The 22,373-nt window shown below is 43.5% G+C and overlaps 1 protein-coding gene across 2 annotated transcripts; it reads left to right on the top strand.

Moving 5' to 3' along the window:
• Window positions 1-1,206: 1,206 nt before the first annotated feature.
• P4HB (prolyl 4-hydroxylase subunit beta) lies at window positions 1,207-22,171 on the top strand. 2 transcript variants are annotated; one of them, XM_061615915.1, is made up of 11 exons: window positions 1,207-1,501; window positions 2,898-3,104; window positions 7,450-7,580; window positions 8,165-8,302; window positions 13,137-13,241; window positions 13,462-13,587; window positions 13,943-14,143; window positions 16,168-16,288; window positions 16,459-16,640; window positions 17,018-17,104; window positions 21,097-22,171. In XM_061615915.1, exons 1-11 carry the CDS (start codon window positions 1,336-1,338, stop codon window positions 21,181-21,183), a joined length of 1,551 nt encoding a protein of 516 aa, XP_061471899.1. In that variant the 5' UTR covers window positions 1,207-1,335; the 3' UTR covers window positions 21,184-22,171. The 2 variants fall into 2 exon arrangements, with proteins under 2 accessions (XP_061471899.1, XP_061471898.1); XM_061615914.1 differs by having other exon boundaries at window positions 1,208-1,501; window positions 7,447-7,580.
• Window positions 22,172-22,373: the final 202 nt, after the last annotated feature.

The raw sequence follows: 22,373 nt of genomic DNA, 5'->3' as shown, positions 1-22,373 counted from the left end.
CTTCTTACAACAGAAGAGGTGAGGCAATTTTTGCGGATTCGTCCTTGCAGCTCTAACTACCAGTTTGCTCTACAACCCCTAGAGAAATTCCGTATGGTTCCCTCTGTGTTATCTTTTCATGGGCAATTCAATACTGTGTATATTTTGACATATTTTGACTACTGATCTATTTAGTCCACTACAGCGATTTATGGAATTTTTTGCTTTAATTTTCTGTTTTGTTTCAAATGAATTTTGAATGTTACAAAAAAGTAACATTCTGCAAAGGTCTACTATTATTAATAATAAAACTAATAAGTTACAATGTTATCTCAATCACATAGCAATAAGGAACAGTGGCCAAACCACCTATTTTAAATAAAAAAACACATTTTCCCTACACTCCCATGTTCCTATGGGAACAACAGCGCAATCCTAACCATGCCTATGCAGGAGTAAGTCCTACTGAATTCAGTGGGTCTTGCTCCCATGTAAATGAGGTTAGGATTGCCCCAATGAACTCCGCAGAACTGAGTAAACATACATAGGATTGTGCTGCTGCTATAAACATATAGGTTTGTGTTTATTCTCAAAATGAAAAAAAATTATTAACAGCGAAACATATTCAAGATTCGTTTTTCATACACATCTATTTTATGTATGCACAATTCACACACACCAGATCTCCCACCCTAACAACTTGCTCACATTTTTACACTTGTGGTTTTTTTCTTCTTAGCAATTTCTTCTGCAGAAACCGCCTCCTCTTTCTACAATCCCGGAAACACTAGGTTCCTCCTTTCTTGCTCGCTTTCAATTCCGGGTCATTCATTCAACACGGCCCAGTCAGAATCAAACACGAACGAAGTCTCCCTGTCTCACTCAAACACGCATGCGCCGCACAAGACGGGCGTGTCTCACAAATGCCACGTTCCAAAGAAGAGAGGCGAAAGTAGAGGGGAGAGAATACGTTTCGTTGAGCTCAACCAATCAGAACCGGCAGAGTAGGGGACCTGAGGGCGGCCATGCCATCCAATCGCACTCAGGAAAGAGGTCGGCACGGCCAATCAAACCCTGCGGAACAAAGGAAACCCTCGGGGCTGTTCGGAAGTGGAAGGAAAGGTGACGTGACCTTTAATGCTGACCAATCCAGGATTCAGGGCTGCCTTAGGCTCAGCGCCAGCTCAATGAGAACACAAGCGTAGGAGAGCGGAAGGAACCAATAGGCGGTAGACGCAGCGAGGAAAGGGCGGGTTTATAAGCGGGAGGCGAGTGTGTAGTGTTCTTTTTCACTGTGCCTCTTCGTTTGTCCAGTCTCTTCGTTTTTGGGATCCTGCCGTTCTTATCAGCGCCGCCATGAAGACCGCCCCGCTCTTGTCCCCACTCCTCTGTTTGCTGTTCCTGGGTCGGGCCTGCGTCGCCGCCGATGCGGATATCGAGGAAGAGGAGGGCGTCCTAGTGCTCAAGGGGGCCAACTTCGAGCGGGCGCTGGAGCAACACCCGAATATTCTGGTGGAGTTCTGTGAGTGGAAGGGCACGGCGGGAGCGGGCGAAGCCATACCGGCCGGAAGAAAGGGGATCTAAAGCTCGAGGGGGGCATTCATGAACCTTTATAATGGGACGGAGAACATTTTTTTCGATCTTGGTAATTTTCCCCCAGTTAGGGAGTTCCCTATTTAAACGTTACACTGTTCACGTGAATGGGGAACACGTGAGAGTTTGTTTACTGGCGTTCGACGGTTTCAGTAATATCTGCCTCGGCTCAAAGAGGGGCCTGCAGGGTTTGTTCTTTTGCTTTCGACGTGTTGCGGATGCATGCAATTGTTGGATGCTAATTACTCTGAGCTTTCAAGAGTTTTGTATATACTTGAAAGTTAGCGGCGAAAGGGGAAGCAGTAGTTTGTATAGGAGAGCATAGGACCTCTCAGAGTGGGAATGGGCCTGGGAGGCATGTCTTTGTAAAAGCAATGCTGAATTGAGCCCATATCTGATGGTGGCATTGTAAAAGCACAAACAGCTTTGTTGGCAGGGGCGTTCCAGTGAAGTGAGGGAGCTGTTGTGTAACAGTACCTTGGGCTTGGTTCAAGGCCTAAGGTGTAGTGTTGGATATGCTGTATTAGTTGTATGTGGATGCTGAGGGCAATACTGAATAAGAATTCTTGAGCTATGCACCAGCAAGAGGTTAAGCTCATGTAAGAGGTAGTGTTCAGAGGGTACAAGGAGGCTTAAGAGTGTGGGAATGTGGTAGACTTCAGCTCACCCACAGTGTCTCTCTAATTCCCATAATGCCTGGCAAGATTATATCCTTGCTCCTCCTCTGGACACCTGACTTTACAACATGTTAAATGGTTCATGTTGCTAGTCATAGTAACTTGCTAGTAGATAAGACTGCGGGAAGTTTTTATTATTTGTTGCTTCTACGTATGGAGGGGGAAAGGGCTTGGTCTGAACATTTCTTTTTCCAAGCTGGTTTCTATTATGTTTTCAGCTTCAGCTTCAAGTTCTTCCACAATACTGGAAGTTCAGTTTATCAAGCTTTAAAATCCAAAAGGGCACAGTGTGGCTTGAAATAGCCTGTCTTTTGTTCTCATAGTTGTTTGAGTAACTTGTTTGCAATACTTGACTTGCCTACTCTGTTTTCATTGTATCCCTCTTCTGCAGCAAAGACTGCCTGTAATGTAAAGTGATGAGCAAAGAGGAGGAGACTTAATACTTGCACTTGAAGCAAGTATGCACTAGACAAGTTTTGAAGATGGAGCTTTCCTTGCCATTAAAACCCACGTGTGGCTTGGGTTCTAGGGAGCAATTACATGGAATGTTCTGTAGCTGAATTCCTGGGGATAAAAAACATCAGTGGAAAGAAAATGTGGGAGACTTACACAGCAGTTGCTTTGATACTAAGTACTTTAATTTTTCAGATGCACCCTGGTGTGGTCATTGTAAAGCTCTGGCACCAGAGTATGTGAAGGCGGCAGCGAAACTGAAATCTGAGAATTCAGAGATCAGGCTGGCTAAAGTGGATGCAACAGAAGAATCAGAGCTTGCCCAACAGTTTGGTGTTCGAGGCTATCCTACTATCAAATTCTTCAAGAATGGTGATAAATCTTCTCCCAAAGAGTATACAGGTGAGATTATGGTGATGGCTATTCAGAGTTCTGGTGATATGTGCTCTGGGAGAACTGAAGCTGGAACATAAAGCAAAAAAGACCAAAATGACAATTCTTGGTCTTGACGTCTTCTGGCACTTCTTAAATGTTGGCCTTCTCTTTATTCTTTTTCAGTTTTTTCTGCTGGTCCCTTTAATCTACTTGCTCCTGTTGTGTGTCTGTTTCATCAGTTTGGAAGTGCTCTGCTAAATACTTTCTCTTTGTATTTCTATGTTAGCACTGTTTTTCATAGATAACTTGAGGATTTGTCCTCGCATGCAGTGCTGTGCAGTATTTTGTGTTTCACTCTATTGTCTCCACTTTTTTCTCATCAGTGTTGCTCTGATGTTGCTCATCAGTGTTGCTTCTTGAGTTTCTTCTGCACTGTGTGTGCTTATGCTTAATTTAAGCAGTCTTTCAAGCCAATTGGCTCCTTCAAAGTCCACATTTATATCATCTGTGTTTCCTGGATTGCCATAGCATAGGTATATGCAACCACAGTAAATAGGATGCCCAAAGATTCCTCATGGCACTTCTGTAGGAGCTTTGCTTGCAATCCTTTCAGCATAGGGCCAGGTGACAAAAAGCCAAAAACTTGGCATGTGCTGGGGCTCACATGCTGCAGCTGCTTCCTTCAGATTTTGTATTTCAAACATTTCAACCCAGACTCTTTATGAGATGCCTTGCAAGATTCTCTGTGATATGCTTTGCAACAGTTCTGGTGCTTGCTGCTTGTGTGGCGCTGAAACGATCTACAATGCTCGCAGTCTTACTGTTTTAAGGCAGAGCTACTCACCAGCAGGGAGATGAAAATATAAGAGATGTGAGAAAATCAATTAGGAATTGTGAAATCTTTTTTGAAAAATGGCAAACGATCAACAGCCACTGTTAGATTTCTTGATTGTTAGAAGTGGTAGTCACTAGAAAGACAAAGGATAATCTAAGTAGAAATAAGGTGCCATGGTTTCTCCTTGCTGGGGTGAACCAGGACCAATTTGTCCTTGAGTTTACACAAATCTAGGACAAGTTAGTGTTTGGTAAAATCTGCCCTTAGGATATCTATGTAAATATGCATTGAAGATACAGCAGCCCTTGGAGTGATTTGATACATGTATCTCACCCTTCTTCTGTGTATTACTCACAGCCCAATCCTGTGTATACTGAGAAGTAAATCCATTAAGTACAGTGGGTCTTACTTGCAAGTAAGTGGGATTGCAGCTATAGGCAGTGAGCAATTCAACTTCTGTATCCTGAACAGCATTCTAACCTTACACATCGAGGAGTCAGTATGAAACATTGGGCTCATACTGCTAATACAAGAGTCACCCATTCACTTGAGTATCTTTCGCCCTCTTTCCCATGTATGAAATGAATGGCCTATTTTGTGGCGTATCAGAGCGAAAGGGTTTATAAAATACTTCATACTCAATTCTGTGTAACTAAAGACTGTACCTTTGGTTGCATTTAAAACGAGCACACAGCCATAGAACCAGCAACTCATGATAACTAGAGATTGTATTCAATGTAGCACTGACTTAAGGTCCTGCCAGCACAAAGATTACCACTAGTGCAATAGGATTTCCTTCCCCTGTGGCCTGCTTAGCCTGTTCTAGCGGTTTCCCTAGTGCTCCATAGCAGATTTGGGGAAGGCATGAGGATGGGGAGGAGAAGGGGAAGTTCCGTTGCACTAGCAGTAACCCTTGCACTGATGGGATGCGTTATTAGAATACCACTCTAGATTTTTTTCCACAGTGTTATCTGGTGGGAAACAAGTTCAGTATGTGCAGCATGGCTTATACTTTCATCTGTAATAGGCAAACCACAAATGGAGACTTGGGAACTAAATTTCCCCTCTTGCAGCTTGTGGGCTTCCCATAGGGAAGATTGGCTACTGTGGGAGCAAAATGCTGGATGAGACACACTGATCCAGCAGGGCCTTTACATTATAACTTTGTAAAGCTTATCAGCTTTGCTGGCATTCAGTGATCCAGCAAGGCCCTTAGTAATTTTCAGGTGGTCCATGGGGGAAGAAGTTTGGGAAGCACTGGCCTAAATAGTAACTTGTAAATGGATGATACTATATAAATACTGGACAAACTTCTTTTTGGTGTCAGTCGGATACTGCCAGATAGCTGATCAGTATGCCTGATAATCAGAGCTTGGAAAAGTTACTTTTATAAACTACAACTCCCATCAGCCCCACCCAGCATGGCCACTGGATTGGGCTGATGGGAGTTGTAGTTCAAAAAAGTAACTTTTCCAAGCTCTGCTGATAATTATGAATACTAGTGCGTATGCTGATTGTAGTATCTGGTTAGATAACCAAGATGACATAATGGAAGGGCTGTGATTGAAGCTGTGGTTAAAGCTGGAGAGTTCTTAACTCTTACTTGCATTAAAAAAACTTATTGTATCCAACCATTCTGCCTAATGGGCCTCTAAGGTGGCTGATGAGACAAAACTTATACAAAATGTTTAAGCTTTAAAAAGGTAGGGGTGGCTGATGGAAGGTTCTTGGGGGACAATGATATAAGAAGCCCACTCCCTGTTGCTTACATGTTTACTACTGCTATTCTTCCAGCATTCCATGGTGATGATGGGGAAGGATAGCCCCACCCTTAGAAGTCTGTTACCTAGAAACGGCTGGATAGTGCCTAAGAGGTTCTACCTAGAAATGGTTGGATAGTGCCTAAGAGGCAGGCAACCCATCACTTGGATAGCTGGATAGTCTACAGCTACTGACTCTGGTGCTGGGAACTGGTGAAATACTCTGAGTGCGGCAGGGGTGCAACTCTACAAAATGGCAGTTCACTCATCCTTAGATCCAACTCTTGGGCAAGAACAACTTTCAGCAGCCACATGTACAAGAAATATTCCCCTCAATATGACTTCTCTGCGTCAGATTTTAGCTTTCTTGAAAGGCAACCTGAGCAACTTTTGAGTGCCTAAAAAAGTAGGGCAGTATTCAGTGTTAGTCCTACTCAGAGTAGATGCATTAAAGTTAATAGCACTGACTAATTTTAATGGGTCTGCTCTAAGTATTGCTTGAACACAACCCATATCTTTTGAGATGAAAGAATGCTTAGATTCTTACATCAATGGATGCAGTAAATGCTAGACTTTTTTTGATACTTTACATAGTGTGGTGAAACAAGCTGTGATGAGTCATCTCATATAATCTGAACTGAATTTTTTGACATCTTCCTCCTCCTTTGGAAATCTTATAACTTGGTCCAGCAGAATATGAGAGCTTGATAGGGGATATGGAGTGCACACCCCTCCTGCTTCCTAGACCATCTCATTGTTTCCAGTAGGGTTTACTCCCAGGTAAGTGTGCATAGGATTGCAGTCTTGCTCCATGAGCTTGTACTGTACTGCTGCAGGCGATCAAGAGCAGCTCCTTGCTCCCCATTCCTGCTCCAAAATTTGAGAGTAGAGGGGGCCTGGCACTTACTTTAATTGGATGGCCAAAGTGCTGGCTGTCCCTAATCTTCCTCTTTAAAGTTTAGAGCTGTGGTATGGCCCTCCTCCCCTATTGTTGCCCTGTGTATTCAAAGCCCAATAAAACTTACAGAACATATTCTGCATTCTCCTAAGTCCCAGGATTTAAAGAGAAAGGCTTGAGCTCCTGTTGTTACCCTTGCAAGAGGGTAATGAAAGACTTGTCACAGTGAGCAGATACCTAGACCCTTTGCCATAGAGATCCTTCTGCTTGCCGGTGTTGCGCTTGCAAGTGGAAGGGTAATCCCATTTTCTGCAGTATAGTTTGGGAATATCTAAATGGAGATTGGCCTGGCAACTGGTTATGCTGTGTAATCAGTGCAAGATGTCCTTAAAACAAATTTGTAAGGCATCCATTTTTCTTTCAGAGTTATTCAGTGTTGCCTCAATTGAATTAGAAATGCTGGCTTAATTTTAAAAGTGTTGCAAAGCATATTTGTTGCTTTTAAGCTTAAGTACTAAGGTAGGAAAGCTTGCTTTTTTCTTCACTCAGGTGTTCTGTGAAATTCTTGAGCATGAAAATGCATGTGTCTTGCAGAAATTTTCATCACTGATAATGTGATCAAAAATCAATACACATGAGCCAATTTAGTGATGGAAACAGCATGCTGCCAAGGGTTCTTTGAAATATTTTTGTTCTGTGTAGCTTTATGCTCAATAGCACCTTCTTGTAGCTACTTGGTCTTGGAAGACAAAGGGGTAAGAGAAGGTGGTGGCTTGTCTAGGCAGTAATGGGCATTTGCTTTTACAGTGATTAGATCAAGTGCTCAGACTTGAAAGTAGGAGATACTATGATGTGTCATTTTCTCCCCCAATGCAGCAGGCCGGGAAGCAGATGACATTGTGAACTGGTTGAAGAAACGCACAGGCCCAGCAGCCACTACCCTGATGGATGTAACTGCTGCTGAGAATCTCGTGGAATCCAGTGAAGTTGCTGTGATTGGGTTTTTTAAGGTAGAATGTTTCACTCATAATTATTGCTGCCTTTAGCTGACCTTTCTTGGAGGCCTCTATCTGCCCTATTTGAAGAGAGCTCAAACTAGGGGTCACCAGCTGGGTGGGTGTGTAGGGCCTTGACCATGAAGCTCACTAGGTGACCTTGAGCCACTCAGTCTCTCAGGCTAACCTTAGTTCACAGGGTTATTGTGAGGATAATAATGGGGAGGAGGAGAACCATGTATGTCACCTTCGGCTCATGGGAGGAAAGGTGGGATAAAAATGTAATGTTTTGCAAACCAGAGGAATGTGGTTACCACACACCACAACCTATTCTATTGACTACAACAGAACACTTCTTTTAGGCCTACTTTCAGCAGATGAAGGAACTTTGTGGCCATCAAGGAAGGCCTCTGTGTGCATGTATGCCGACAAGTCTCATGATGGAGGCTCCTGACGTGAATTATAACTAGAATATGCCAATTTTTTATTCCATCTTGGTTCTTTGTTGTTTTGTGGCCATTGGGTATGTGAGATGCATAAAATCAAGCCATGATGTGGGGTTTTTAAAGCAAACCCAAACACTTTCTTCCCTCCATTAGGATGCAGAATCTGATGCCGCCAAACAGTTCTTGTTGGCTGCAGAGTCTGTTGATGACATTCCTTTTGGGATCTCTTCCAACAGCGATGTCTTTGCCAAGTACCAGCTCAGCAAAGAAGGAGTTGCCCTTTTTAAGAAGGTGAGTGGTTGAAAATATTCCCAATATGTGTCAACTGTGTCTGTCTGCACTCTGCAGAGTTAATGCCGCTGCTTTCCCAATAAGTTTTTCTGTTTCATTTATTTTTTCTCTTGGTATTTACACAAGTCCAAGTGGTGCTATAAAAACCACTTGATGCAGAGTAGCAGGAAACTAGAGGCCAATTAAACTGTTTTCCTTCAGCTGATGTCAGCCCTAATTGTGAATTTCTTTTACTTGGTCAGACTGACAAAACATTTTTAGAAACTGTTCTTACTTCCTAAGGGTACATGAGTTTTAGCCTGTAAAACCCACTTGCTTTCTTAAATAAAGTGGTACTTTTAGTATGATGGCTGAACTGTTTGATAGAGTGGGGAGGACACTGGTATTGGGCTTTCCTTTTACTAAATAGCTAATATGTAATTGGGGTAAGAGAAGCTTTGTGATCTGCAGCAAAACTATCTTTGTTACTCAGGTCACAATTCTTTGCTGGAAAGCTTGCAAAAGCAGGACAGGAAGAAGCAGTCTGATTAGCCTAGTCAGCAATTTAATCTAATAGCCTAGCTTGTTCAGATCTACAGAACCGGAATGGAGGAGCTATTATAGGAAAAGAGCTTCCAAACAAGAGCGTTGCTGTGACAGATCAGTGTAAACAAAACAAGGCAGAAATCTGCTTTGTGTTCTAAGCGCAAGAGGTTGCCTTATGCCAGTGTTGATATTTAGGTTACTGAAGTGCTTTGTCAAAAGGTTTAGGGCCCTCCTCAAGGGAGCAGCCATCTCAGACTTTCCAGAAACTTGCAAATGTGCTTAGTACAAGCCTCAGCTGGCTAGTACTTCTAGGATTGTAGTCTAGGTTGAGAATAGGGTTGTGGGGATTGGCCTTTTCTAGTCGGAATGGGAGAAGTTGCAAAATGAATGGGAACCTCAAGATGATGGTATCCTTGCTGTTTATCTGAGAAGGACAGAGGAGCACATGGTCTGTGCTGGAGCAGACTTCTTCTAGAACTCTTGTACTTGATTATCAACATGATTTTGCTCACCCACAGGTAACAAGGAAAGTGGCTGCTGACAAGCCTGCTTTCCAACTGTTGAAAGAGCAAAGGAGAACAGTTTTCTGCTTGCCTACTGCTTCTCCTTGACTTTCTAAAAATATCCTAAGACTGTAGCCACAGCCTTGAATGTGCACACAGGAACAGGTGTGGGATTTTGCTAGCAAAGTGAGCTCTGCTTCTCCCATCTACCATTGTTCCTGTAAGCAGGAGTGGGGAACTTTTGGCCTCCCAGATGTTGGCTTCCCAACTTTTGTCATCCACACTAAGCAAAGCCAGTGGTCAGGGAAGAAGGAAGTTGGAATTTAGCAACCTCTGGAGGGCCACAGATTCCCCACCCCTGCAGTAGGAAGGAGGGTCTGTGGATTATATCCTAACTGGCTCTTCTTGTTCACTTCCCTTTCATGCTTCTGGCAGGCTTTTTCCCTTCATGCTTAGAATGTCTAGAATATCATACGTTGTTTTTTAAGTTTAAATATTTTAAATACCATTTGAATCTGTTCAGAGATGGGGAACAGTTGTGTTTGGCCTGTCCTTCTGTTAAATCAGTACTTGCAAATCCAGATGCTGTCTGAAGCCCCTTCTGCCCAGTCCAGGGAAGAATCCTGTTCTGTAGAAACATGGCAGTAACTAAATTTCCACAGCAGGCTCTCTACTTGAAGCTTTGTGTGTCTGTGCACAGAGTGAGCTTTGAGTTCATATCTGGTTAGGCCAGTGAATAGCCAGACTTGTAACAAACAGGTTAACATCTGTTCTGAGAAGCCCACTTTCCCTTTTCTTGTTTTCTTCCTGACAGAGCTGCAAAGCTTTTCTTGTGTTGACTTCCTGATGACATGTTCAGGTTCTTATGAAGAGACTCCAACACAGGTTAAATGCTGGTCACGAGGAATAAGCTGGTTGGATGTCCTTCAGCTGCTTTACGTTCTGCTGTTTGATTCCATAACTAGTGCTTTGGTAGTTCTGTGAATAACACCTGGCCAGTCCCAAAAGCAGGCAAAGTGAGCAAAAAATCTGTGAAAATCAGACTGAAAATAACAAATCTATCTTCAAAATCTGACGTGTACATTTTGAGCTGTTACGTTCAGGGCAATTGTCACCTTGGCAGCTAAAAGTGGTATCTTTCTGAGTAGAACTTTGCTCAGGCAGACGATTGGATCTTAAGCATCTCCTTTTCTTGCTCATCAGTCCTTGAGGAGTTAACATATTAACCAGCTAGAGTAAAGACAAATCTCTTTTAGTTTGCCCAAGCTTCTAAATGACCCTGTAGTTGCATGTCATACCCTTTAATTTTCTACACTATTTTGTGTACTGCACTTTGCTGCTATTTTTTTGCTTCAAGCCAAAATTAAACTAGCGAAGTTCCAGCAAGTAACTATACTTGAATCTGTTTCTCGTAGTTTGCATGTGCCCTCATAGAACTGTAATTGCATTGAAGTCAGGGAATATTGCTTGGAATGAGACAAACTTGGCTGCTGAAGTGTAAGCAGTTATGGAGTCAGAAAGGATTTGAAATGTCCGTGGAGCTGTTAAATGGGGAGGCGCTGAACTTCATGGCTGAATGATAGTGGCACTAAGAATCTGCATGGCTGTGTTCACATTTGAAGTCTTGTCATCACTAAGCTAAGCTAGTTTTTGCCAAGATTAGGGCATTTTACAAGCAGAGCTTGTGATTGCAGGGCAGAAGATGTTCACTAGGATCCTTGCATAGTGCATGCAAACAAGCAGTGGCGTAATCGGCAGAAGAAAGCAAAATCTTAGAGCATGTTGGAGGAAACTTTTAGTCCCTGATAAGGCTGCACTAGACTTTGAGAAGCTGACCATTTACAGTGGGAGCAGTAAAAAAATACACAAATCTTGGAACTCGTCAAGAGCCTGCACACTATTAATAGTTGTGTCTTTGTTTCTGAAGGATGTGTCCAGTGATCTGAGCCTCCTTTCTAGGTATATTCTAGTAAACCATTCTTAAGGATGGGTTGAAATAATAATTGCCATTTTATGTAGCACTTTTGAACTTGTGGACAGCATTTTTTTAGACATCTCGGCAATCTACCCTCTCAGACACAGTTAGCTCTTAATGTAGATGTAGAGTCTGAGAAAATAGTGGCTTGCCTAAGTCTGTCTATTGAGTTCATGACTAAGGTGAGCAGTAACATTTGGCACACAGCACTCTTAGCCACAGTGCTACAATTGCCTTTTTGTTCCCTTGTCTGTTACATAAAACTGTTTTAAGATCTTTTAGAGGTATATTTTTGTGTTTCCTTTCCAGCATTCCTGACAAGTTACTTACAATACCGACCTATGTATGCATCTATCAGAGTGGTGTCGCTAGGGGGCCCACCATTGGGATCACAGCTTTCCTTTGCTTGTCTTCATGGTGGATAACCTTGATGTTCCTATGTTTGTTACTCTCCACCCCCTTTCCAGGGTGCCAGGAAAGATTCTGAAAACCTGGACAGTAATAGGTGTTGCTGTGCAGTAAAATCATTCCTGGCACAGGACATCTGTTCCTGTGTTGCTAACAATAGCCCTGCAAGGGATGTGTTGCCCTCTGAGTAAACTGCTATTTATTTACTGGTTTCATTATGTGTCTTTCTGCCTAGGACACTTAACTCCTTTTCAATGGTTCTATTCATCAGATAAATATATCTGCTTTCGGCAAAACTTGTATGACTTGTTGCCCACTAGGATACTAGCACCCTGTTCTGTGACTCTTGAGATTTGCAGTATCTTCACAGTTGTTTGATTGAGATACGTTAGAGTGTTGATGAGAGCCCTTTTGAGAGAATGGGTATTCACCAGGAATGTAGCCATCCAGTTAGTGCCAAGTTCCCTTCTAGTTGCTGCTCTATTTACTCCTATGAAGCTTGAACCTAGCTTCTTAGTAAGATGAGAGTTTTGGTTGAGCTTTCACCCTGGATTTTAACTTGAGAATTCCGTGCCTTGCTTGCAGTGTGAAATATGCACCCTTGGATGTATAAAGGAGTCACCAGTTGGGAGCCCTGCAGATTTAATTCTCAGGGCTGTGCTTTAAAAAAAAAAATCTGAGAAAAGATGTATTGAGATGAAGCTGGATTATGACACAAATCTTGTAATTTGGGCAACTTTACATTTATCTTTTTGCATAAATCTGAAAAATTGAGTTGTGGCAGAAGGTAAATGCAGGGCCCTGAAGTCCCCTTCTTCAAACCAGGGCCTGCTTGACATGTAATGCTACTCCGAGCCATGGCTTAGCATGAACTCACAAACAGGAGTCCTCTCGTTCTGGGAGAGATAGCAGCTGCCTTGCGTCTCCAGTCCTGCTACTGCACTGCTGTGAGCTAGGCCATAGTTTGGCTTAGAGTGGCATGAGAACCCAAGTTCATAGTTTTGTTCTGGAGCAAGACAATTCACAAGCCCAGGTTTGGATGAGACATTGTGCAGCAGCAAGACTGGAGGAGGAGCAAAGCGTCCATGATCTCTCCTCTGCTGGTTAGTGCATTCCAGCTATAACATGGTTTGGCTTAGTGTTCCATGCAAGCAGAGTCATTCTCAGTCTTACTCTGTCAGCTTAACGGCCCACATATTTGCCAGCATCTTTTCATAGCCATAAGGGCTAGAAACTTGAGCAGTGAGGTACCAGGAAGCATGCACACAGTACCAGATTCTGTATTCCAGGAGAACTGTGGCATACTTTCATTCACCCTAATGCTGCCATATTTTACTAATAAGTAGTGGGCTGATGGAACTGTAAGCCTGTCAGCTTGATTGGTTTCTTCTCATGAGCTAAGAGTCCTTTTGTGTGTTTCTAGTTTGATGAAGGACGTAACAATTTTGAAGGGGAGATAACGAAAGAGAATCTGTTGAACTTCATCAAATCAAACCAGCTGCCTTTGGTGATTGAATTCACTGAACAGGTATGTACATGGCTCTCTGGCAACAACTATGTATGAGCAGGGTTGGTTGGGTTGACGACCTGGTCTATGTCTTGATCAAGACTGTCCATCGGGAGTAGAGAACACTAGCAGATCAAATTGTACTGCTTACAATGAGAGGGAGAGTGTGCATATAGAGGTAAAATCTGGGATACCTTGTAACACTCCTAGTCCTGACATGCATCTTTTTTTTCTTCCACAGACTGCACCCAAAATCTTTGGAGGAGAGATCAAGACCCACATCCTATTGTTCCTGCCCAAGAGTGTTACAGACTATCAGGGAAAACTGAATAACTTCAAGAAAGCAGCAGAGAGCTTCAAAGGAAAGGTGAGGACCAAGAAGTGACTATTAAATTTCTTTCTGTCTCTCCCCCCCCAGCCCCAGATTTCCTAGGCAGTGAACATTCACTTTTATGCAGTTTTTAATATAGATAAGAAACTTGAAGTAGCACAAGCTGCTCCAGCACACACTGTTCCAAGTTAGCCCTAACAATCAGTTATCAACTACGATCTCTGATTTGAATTAACGAGATACTCAACAATTAACAAGACCGGACAAGGGTTACAATTGGGCATGAAACAGTGAAGATGGCAGCAGGAGGAGTTCTTGAGGGAAAATATAAATAGCCCTTGCCTTTGCCTAATGCTTGATCTTGCTGTTCTGCCCCCTTCTCCCCGCCAAGATCTTGTTCATCTTCATAGACAGCGACCATGGTGATAACCAGAGGATCTTGGAGTTCTTTGGCCTCAAGAAAGAGGAATGCCCTGCCATTCGCCTCATTACCCTGGAGGAAGAAATGACCAAGTACAAGCCAGAGTCAGATGAGCTAACTCCAGAGAACATCAGGGACTTCTGCAACAAGTTCTTGGAGGGCAAAGTTAAGGTAATGTGTTTTTGGGGGCAGGCACCCATGTGAGGTGATCCTCACGCACAAATGGCATGGAACTTGAGAACAGTCACATGGCATGAACCCTTTCAAGCTAGCTTTGCAGCACGCCCAAGAGCACAGTATTTAGACTCCATGCTGAGAAACCCAAAGGGCAAAGTCAGTGGGGCATGGTGCCAGTATGTAAATAGCTAAGTGCTGATAAAGTAAGCTCAGTAACTGGGAGCTGCTCATAGGCCTGCACCACCTACTCTTAGGAACTGCCTGTGTCTTAATGGCACAGCAGAAGAGGCAGTGTGGACTTGCCCTCATGTTGCACGATCCCTTGGAAACTGCCTCTGGCTTAATCTGGAGGTGAAAGTAGCCGTACGGAGCCAGCTGCTGCTGTCGTCTTCCCTGCTGCTAAATCATGTCAGGCTCTTTCTCAGCCCTGTCATTGACCTAACTTACTTTTTTCCCCCCCCATCACTGAAGTCGTAGTCTTCATCTTTATTACTGGGCGGACTGGGCGGTACACCTAAAAAAATCTGCAGACCATTTGGAAAAACTGGAAGGGATTGTTACAGGGTTAAAAGCTCAAAATGACCTTCCCAATTGGGAAAGCTTAGTTGATAGGGAAGAAAAAGTATTGAGTGATAAGTGGCTTTAAAATACTGTTAGATAGGATACAGGCCTACTGTAGATATGTTTTGGAACACATGAACAATAAGGGGTAGGTTGGTACAAGGTAAATGAAATTAGATTGTATTAATACATATTTAGGTAATAGCACTCCTCTAGTCAGCCTGCCTACATATTAGAAAAAGCATATGGTAAAGTCCACAAAGCCTGTGCCTCTTGACTGAAGGTAGAGTGTTGTATATTTGAGTGCTTCCTCTACACCAATCTGTCTCACACATAGGAAGCTAGTGCATCTCTGAAGAATGATGAACTAGGACTCTGTCTAACCTGCTAACCTGCTGGATTGGGGGCATGTGAGCATTGCATCATGGAATCCCCCCCCCGCGCCTTCACATTGAAGGTGGCACAGTCCCAGAGGTGATGTACCACATGCCTCCTTTTTAATGTACAGATGAGCTATTTATGCCTTAAGGCAGTATTCCTGACTTCTGAAAGACCCTAGACCCTAAACTTCTAAATATTGAAATGATTTAAAACTACAAGGATTATTGATGCGCCAGAAAGCAAGTATTAATAGAAACAGGGAAGACTATGTCCAGCATTGATCTGTTTGAAAGTATCTGCCATACAAGAAATAGTATGCATGGTCTTCAATTAAAGGTTGATTTAGGGTTGAACAGTTATAATTTGGAAGTTTAAGGCAATTAATAGATTAAAAAGTAGCCTAGGGAAATTGTAGGATCTTTCCAGATGGGCCTCAAGACTCATTGAGTATTGAGCACGTTGGAAGGGCCATAGCTTAATGGTAGAACATATGTTTTCCATGCGGGAAGGTCCCAGCTTCAATCCCGAGCATCTCCAAGTAGGGCTGGAAAAGAGTCCTGTCTGAAACCCTGGAGAGGTGCTTTGTCTGACAATACTGAGGTAGATGAACGAATGGTCTGAGGTATAAGGCATTTTTGATAAGATGGTCTGATAGGTCAGCTTCATTTAAAAATGCTCTGGAAAAATCCTGCACCACTGCTTGGAGAAATGTTGGAACTGATCTGGCACTTGGAGACCCTCTTCTTTTGTTCCCTGTACATGTATGTTGCCATGCATTTCTTCTGTTCTTTAACTGAAAGGTGGTAGGGGCATGGGCTCTGGCCATTTAGCATGCATATGCTGGCTTTGTGTAGAGTGAAACCTGCATCCTTACATGCAGCAGCTCAGACATGTCTGGGTCATCGGGTGGGGTGGGGGTTGACCTTGAAGGCGGAAGTCTATATTAATCTAACTTTTTATAGCCTCAGGCTTTTGTCAGTTGCTGTGGCCTGTCTCAAAACAGTGAGGGGTTTTTTTCCTGTTGGCACATTCCATGCTGTTGCTTTCATACGAATTCCTTTGCTTGTCTGTTTCAGCCCCATTTGATGAGCCAAGAGGTTTCTGATGACTGGGACAAACAACCTGTAAAAGTTCTGGCTGGAAAAATGTTTGAAGAAGTTGCCTTTGATGAGAATAAGAACGTATTTGTGGAATTCTGTAAGTACTTTGATAGCAGGGTACATGTGCATTCGCATTCAAGTGCACCCTGTCGTGAGTTACACAGGTTTAACTAGAGAGGAATGTTTCTCAGCTGCCAGGAAATGGAACGTGGGATTGGTTTTTGCTGGACAGATGGTAAACTGTGTTTGTTCTCTTTCTGCTTGCAGATGCTCCCTGGTGTGGCCACTGCAAACAGCTGGCTCCCATCTGGGATAAACTAGGCGAGACATACAAAGATCATGAAAACATTATCATTGCCAAGATGGACTCCACTGCCAATGAGGTTGAAGCAGTGAAGGTCCACAGCTTCCCTACCCTCAAGTTTTTCCCTGCAGGCCCTGGCAGAACGGTGAGGAAACTGTTGATTGAACTGTACTCTTCTCTTCCAAGGCCTGAAACTGAGATGGAGGGAGAAGTGGAACCTCCACATGTTTTTTTTTTCCTTCCCCAGGGTGTGACTTGGATTGAATTGCTCTGGGTGGGTTCACAGGTGTTCTTACTAGTTTGGGGAGGATTGCTTCGTAGAGGATGGTGCTCGTGTGTGGGCTATTCTCTCCTCGCAGCGATCACGGGAATCTAGTGGCTGGCTGCTCTTCTTCGACTCATATGGGTGAAGGTGAATTTTCCAATCCCTTTTTGCTTGGCTGTTCAGAAAGCGAATTCTTCAACCACCAAGAACCAGCTTTGTCTTCGACTGGTAACACTCTTACTACTTTGCTTTTATAGGTTGTAGACTACAACGGTGAGAGAACACTGGAAGGTTTTAAGAAGTTCCTGGAAAGTGGTGGAAAAGATGGAGGTGTAGATGAAGATGTGAGTATCTAAATCAGGGCCATGGAGGTTTGAGGACTCTGGCATATGTGCAGGTCTAGGCCATGGTTCAGATGTGATCCCTAAGGGAAGGGAAGTTTTGTCCTGTGAAGCTGCTTCTGGCCTATTGTGGTAGCAGAGAATACTGGTTCCATAGCATCTTGTAAATGAGGCAGGCTAAACAATATTCAGAATGAGCTGGATGGTGGTGAGGGTGTTCCTCTATTCCATGCGGACTAATCAGGGCACACAAAAGCAGTAGCCTGTGAGAGCCCCATCATTCCCAGATAAAACTACAAATGCTCAAGAAATATGATTTCTCACATTCTTCTCAGCCTTGGCCCAACTGTCTGTAATTCTCGTGAGGTGACCATTCTGTGTGGCTGGCTCTTTTTCCAGCACCCAGCACCAGGTGCAAGTGTCCCCTTGTGTGAGTCAGGTAGTTGCTGCTGCCAGCATGTGTAACAATTTTTTGCTTGTTCTGTTCCAGCAATGCTGCTTACTCTTTGCTAAGTCTTATCTGGGTGCTGCTGCCCATCAGAAAAAGTAGCTGAACGTGGAGGGGGATACAATGAGAGTACTCGCAGCCCGAGTTAGAATTGCTGTGTACTCAGGGCTGTAGTTTTTCCATTTATGTTGGGCACAGTGAGTAACTGGTGACATAGGCTTGGCACATCTGCATATTCCTAGAGCTTCTATGATGGATTTTGTGTGACTTAAAGCTGGGTATCTAGGTGGATGTCTGCAGACTACACTTCTAGACCTGCTGCTATTGTTGGTGCCAGCTGTTTGGTACAGTGATCATGACTGATCTGATATATCTTCGCATACCTAGGAATTCTGTCCCAAGGTGGTTCCTTGGCTCATATTTTGAGCCTAACTAGGTCTTTGCACCAGTCGTTGTAATTTAAGAAGGAGCTTTGATATTCACTGTCTTTCTGATAGAAAATATATTCAGTTATTGCTATAAGATCTGCTGGCACTAACATGTAGCTGAGACCTAGCAGAGTAGTGCTGGTTGGTACTGTTTTGCTTTACCTTGTTTGGTTCTTAATCATCTCTGAACACTGGGAAGAGGGGTTGATTGCTAAACCACTTTGACATTTGTAGCTTTGTGGGGGCAATAGCGGGCCCCAAACAACTCTCAGCACCCTTAACAAACTGCACTTGCAGGACTGCTTAAAGTGGTATAATACTGCTTTAAATGGTGCCTCAGTCTGTTCTGTTAACTTCAACATAAGCTGCTGTTGAAATAGTTAGGGGACATTTCCTTTGTCAGTATGCTGGTAGCCAGGTGTACTGCCTTTGCTTCTTAGGGCTTTGTTAATGGATAATACACCACATGTGATATCATTGGCTGATGCGATGCTAGTTAATGAGAATTTTGCAAGCCACTGAAGGTGCCACACGTGAAAATCGACGCTTCTGAAGAAAGAGCAGAACCTGGGTGTTTCTAGATCTGAGATCTGCTGAGGAACAGCTACCTGGATCTCCAGTTCAGAGATGTGCCTCACTCATTTGAGATTAATCTCCACTTTTACTTATTGGTGTGAATAGAACATTTACTTGTGAATGGACTGAACAGTTCTGTTGCAAGGCTTCTCTTGGAATGAATATAAATGTGATCTGTCAAGATCTTCTGTGATTATGCCTATTCAAGAGATACAATTACTGATCTTTGCATAGAGTTCAAACTTTTAAAATTCACAGCCCCATATATTATACATCCCATCTGTCTGAATGCCAGCTTCACTTTGTCTTTTATGATTGGTAGGGGGTCTCCTTTTGATGTCAGATTTATTTATTTATTTTATTATTTTATTTAAAATATTTATACCCCGCCCTTCTTCCAAGGAACTCAGGGCGGCTTACATTAAAAGAAACAATTAAAACACACAATATTCAATTTAAACAATTTAAAAATAAATTAAATAATGAATGGGTTAAAACTAACTACTTTACTTAAAAGCCCGTCTAAATAAAACAGTCTTCACCTGTGCGCGAAAAGCCGATAATGAGGAAGCCAACCGAACCTCGCTAGGGAGAGAATTGCATAATCTAGGGGCAGCCACCGAAAAAGCCCTATTCTGTGTCTCTGCAAGAAGAGCTTGCGAAAAAGGAGTAATGAGAAGGGTCTCACTGGAGGATCTTAGAGTCCAAACAGGTTCATAGAGGGAGATACGCTCTGACAGATAGCCTGGACCCAGGCCGTATAAGGCTTTATAGGTCAAAACCAGCACCTTGAATTGTGCCCAGAAACAAATGGGCAACCAGTGGAGCTGATATAGCATAGGGGTTGTATGTTCCCTATATCCTGCCCCAGTTAACATCCTGGCTGCAGCTCTTTGTACCAATTTCAGTTTCCGAGCGGTCTTCAAGGGCAGCCCCACGTAGAGCGCGTTACAGTAGTCTAATCGGGATGTAACTAAGGCATGTGTCACCATAGTCAAGTCTGACAGATCAAGGAATGGGCGCAGTTGGCGCACCAATCTTAATTGAGCGAAAGCACTTCCGGCCACAGCAGAGACCTGCGCCTCCAGGTTCAAAGCCGAGTCCAGGAGCACTCCCAAACTGCGAACCTGTGATTTCAGGGGGAGTGTAACCCCATCCAGCACAAGTTGAACCCCTATTCCCTGATCCGCCTTCCAACTGACGAGGAGCACCTCTGTCTTGTCAGGATTTAATCTCAGCTTGTTCGCCCCCATCCAGTCCATCACTGATATCAGGCATCGGTTTAGAACCTGGACGGCTTCCTTGGTTTCATCAGGTGGAAAGGAGAAATAGAGTTGGGTGTCATCTGCATATTGATGACATCGAACCCCAAAACTCCGGATAACCTCTCCCAGCGGTTTCATGTAGATATTAAATAACATGGGGGACAAGGCTGAACCCTGTGGGACCCCATAGGTCAATGGCCAAGGGGTCGAACAGGAATCCCCCATAACCACCTTCTGGGTTCGTTCCTCCAGGAAGGACCGGAGCCACCGTATTACCGTGCCTCCAAGTCCCATCCCAGCGAGGCGGCCCAGAAGGATACCATGGTCGATGGTATCGAAAGCAGCTGAGAGATCCAGTAAAACTAACAGGGACACACTCCCCCTGTCCAGTTCCCTGTGAAGGTCATCCACCAAGGCGACCAAGGCCGTCTCAGTTCCATAGCCCGGCCTGAAACCAGATTGAGATGGATCTAGATAATCCGTCTCATCCAAAAATCCCTGAAGTTGGGCAGTCACCACTTGCTCTATTATCTTGCCAAGAAAAGGAATGTTGGAGACTGGGCGGTAATTACCTAATAATAAGGGGTCTAAGGAGGATTTCTTCAACAAAGGTCTTATTACTGCCTCCTTTAGACAGGACGGTATTCTGCCCTGTCCCAAAGAGGCATTAATCACTTCCATGACTTGTACATGGTTGTGTGGATGACTACTGGCTTTTAAATTTTAAAATGTCCTGTAGGCCCTTGTGCACTCCTTAGTTGAGCAAAATTTTAAAACCATTTGTTTGAGAAACGAACGTCTTTACAAATGTGGAGTTAGGCATCTGACATGTAGTGTTGGATGCTATATAAGTGGAGAAATTAAGTTGTATACTAAAGATGCTGTAGTGAGCTTCTTTTATTCATTCAAGTGATCTTGAGTTTTGTAGTGCAAAAGGGAAGCCAGCAGGCCTAGAGTTAACCCCACTGGCTTAAAGGTTCCTCCTGCCTGGTGTATGGAAATACTTGTAGGCTATGTTTCCTTTTTTTGCCTTGAGTGACTTCTTGGAAAGCATGGGCTTTTCCTGGCCTGCGTGTGTTGGGGGCAGGGTTTGGTCTGCCAGAGAAGTAATGTTGTGAGCCCAGAGGCGGATGTGTGAGTTTATCATGCTATTAAGGGCAATGACAGCTGCTCTGGCAAGACCCTAAGTTTGCTTTGGTCCAAAATAATTGCCTGTTTGGCACTGCCTGAAAGACAGAAGAAGCTATAGTTGATCATTTTTTTTCTTCATTTTAACAGGATCTGGAAGATCTAGAGGATACTGAAGAGCCAGATGTGGAAGGAGAAGAGGAAGAAGATGCTAAAACTCAAAAAGATGAATTGTAAAGACAAGTCAAAGTCCAATCTGCATATCCCCAGACACTACACTGTGGCTGCCATTTCATGCAGTCAAGCAAGTCCAGAAACCAACTTGAACCAGAAGGCAGATGCTGTCTGAGAGTACAGGGAATGGTCTAAAGTAACCCTTCATCCTAACCTGTCTGTCAACTGATTCTTCTAGTTAATTTTTTTCCAGTTTGGAAGAGGGATCTGACTTTAGGTAGCCAGCCCTGCTGGGTCTTTCTCCCTCATATACACACTGTGATGCACATTTTCTTTTCCTAGAGTGTTCTGTGATCTGGGTAGAAGCAGATTGAAATTGCAACATGTCCCATTGCCTAACTCACTTTGGAGCCTCACCAGTAATGCCTCCTTAAAACTTAGTCACACTTGTCCAAATGTCATAAGCTGCTGTTGGCCCAGCAGGATCTTGGTTACTGTCTCAGCTGTTCTCAACTATTTTTTTGGGGGGGGGCTGCTCCAGAGTGGAGGAAACTACTAGGCTGACCTCAGTGATGATGCCAGTGGAAAGGGTTATGAGGGGGTGGGGATGGAGGTGGTAGGTCCTTTTAACTCATTGCATGGTCTTGCTTCCCCTTTATACTGCATAATATCTATCTCTTCCAAAGATTAGGATGGCACAGAAGACTGTCCTTGAGGGAAGAAGACACAATTGCTCCCTCACCTGAGGTGTAATCTTAACTTGTGTTGCCACCCTGCTCCCTGAACAAACATAAGACTTGCTCTTTCCACATTTGCTTTGTGAATGGGTTCCCCGGGCATTTTCAGAGCTGTTTGGGAAGAGGCCTGCCAGAATGCAACAAAAAGGACACTCAATAACTAGGGGTTTTTTGTGGGGGTACTTGAGAGCCAAGGAGTGCTATGTATGAGGAGAAGAATGTGTATGTTGGCAGAATTGGAATTAGTTTTGAGCATCCATGATGCTAAAAGGGATGGAACTCATTGGCCAAATAAAAGTTGATTTTTAATACTATTCTGTATCTGGCTGTTCTGTTCATTTGAAGGCTGGTTTATGGAGAACTCTTCCTCAGCCAGACAGGCTGCAAATAGATTAAGCATTTTCTATTGATAAAGCTTGCTTGTGCCATAAATTATCCTTTCCTCTTGAAATATACATCCAGCCTTTTGCATGTTCTGAGCATAGAATACAAGTCTGTTTTGTACAAATACATATT

Source organism: Rhineura floridana, chromosome 3, assembly GCF_030035675.1.
Source record: "Rhineura floridana isolate rRhiFlo1 chromosome 3, rRhiFlo1.hap2, whole genome shotgun sequence".
NCBI classification, from domain to species: Eukaryota; Metazoa; Chordata; class Lepidosauria; order Squamata; family Rhineuridae; genus Rhineura; species Rhineura floridana.
This window is presented reverse-complemented; position numbering and strand designations above follow the sequence as displayed.

What these genes read in the sequence shown, in the direction of transcription:
- P4HB (XM_061615914.1), top strand. Translation starts at nt 1,336, where the DNA reads ATGAAGACCGCCCCGCTCTTGTCCCCACTCCTCTGTTTGCTGTTCCTG. An exon ending in GAGTTGCCCTTTTTAAGAAG is followed by an intron (nt 8,303 to 13,136) that starts GTGAGTGGTTGA and finishes GTGTGTTTCTAG; the next exon opens with TTTGATGAAGGACGTAACAA. An exon ending in TCTTGGAGGGCAAAGTTAAG is followed by an intron (nt 14,144 to 16,167) that starts GTAATGTGTTTT and finishes TGTCTGTTTCAG; the next exon opens with CCCCATTTGATGAGCCAAGA.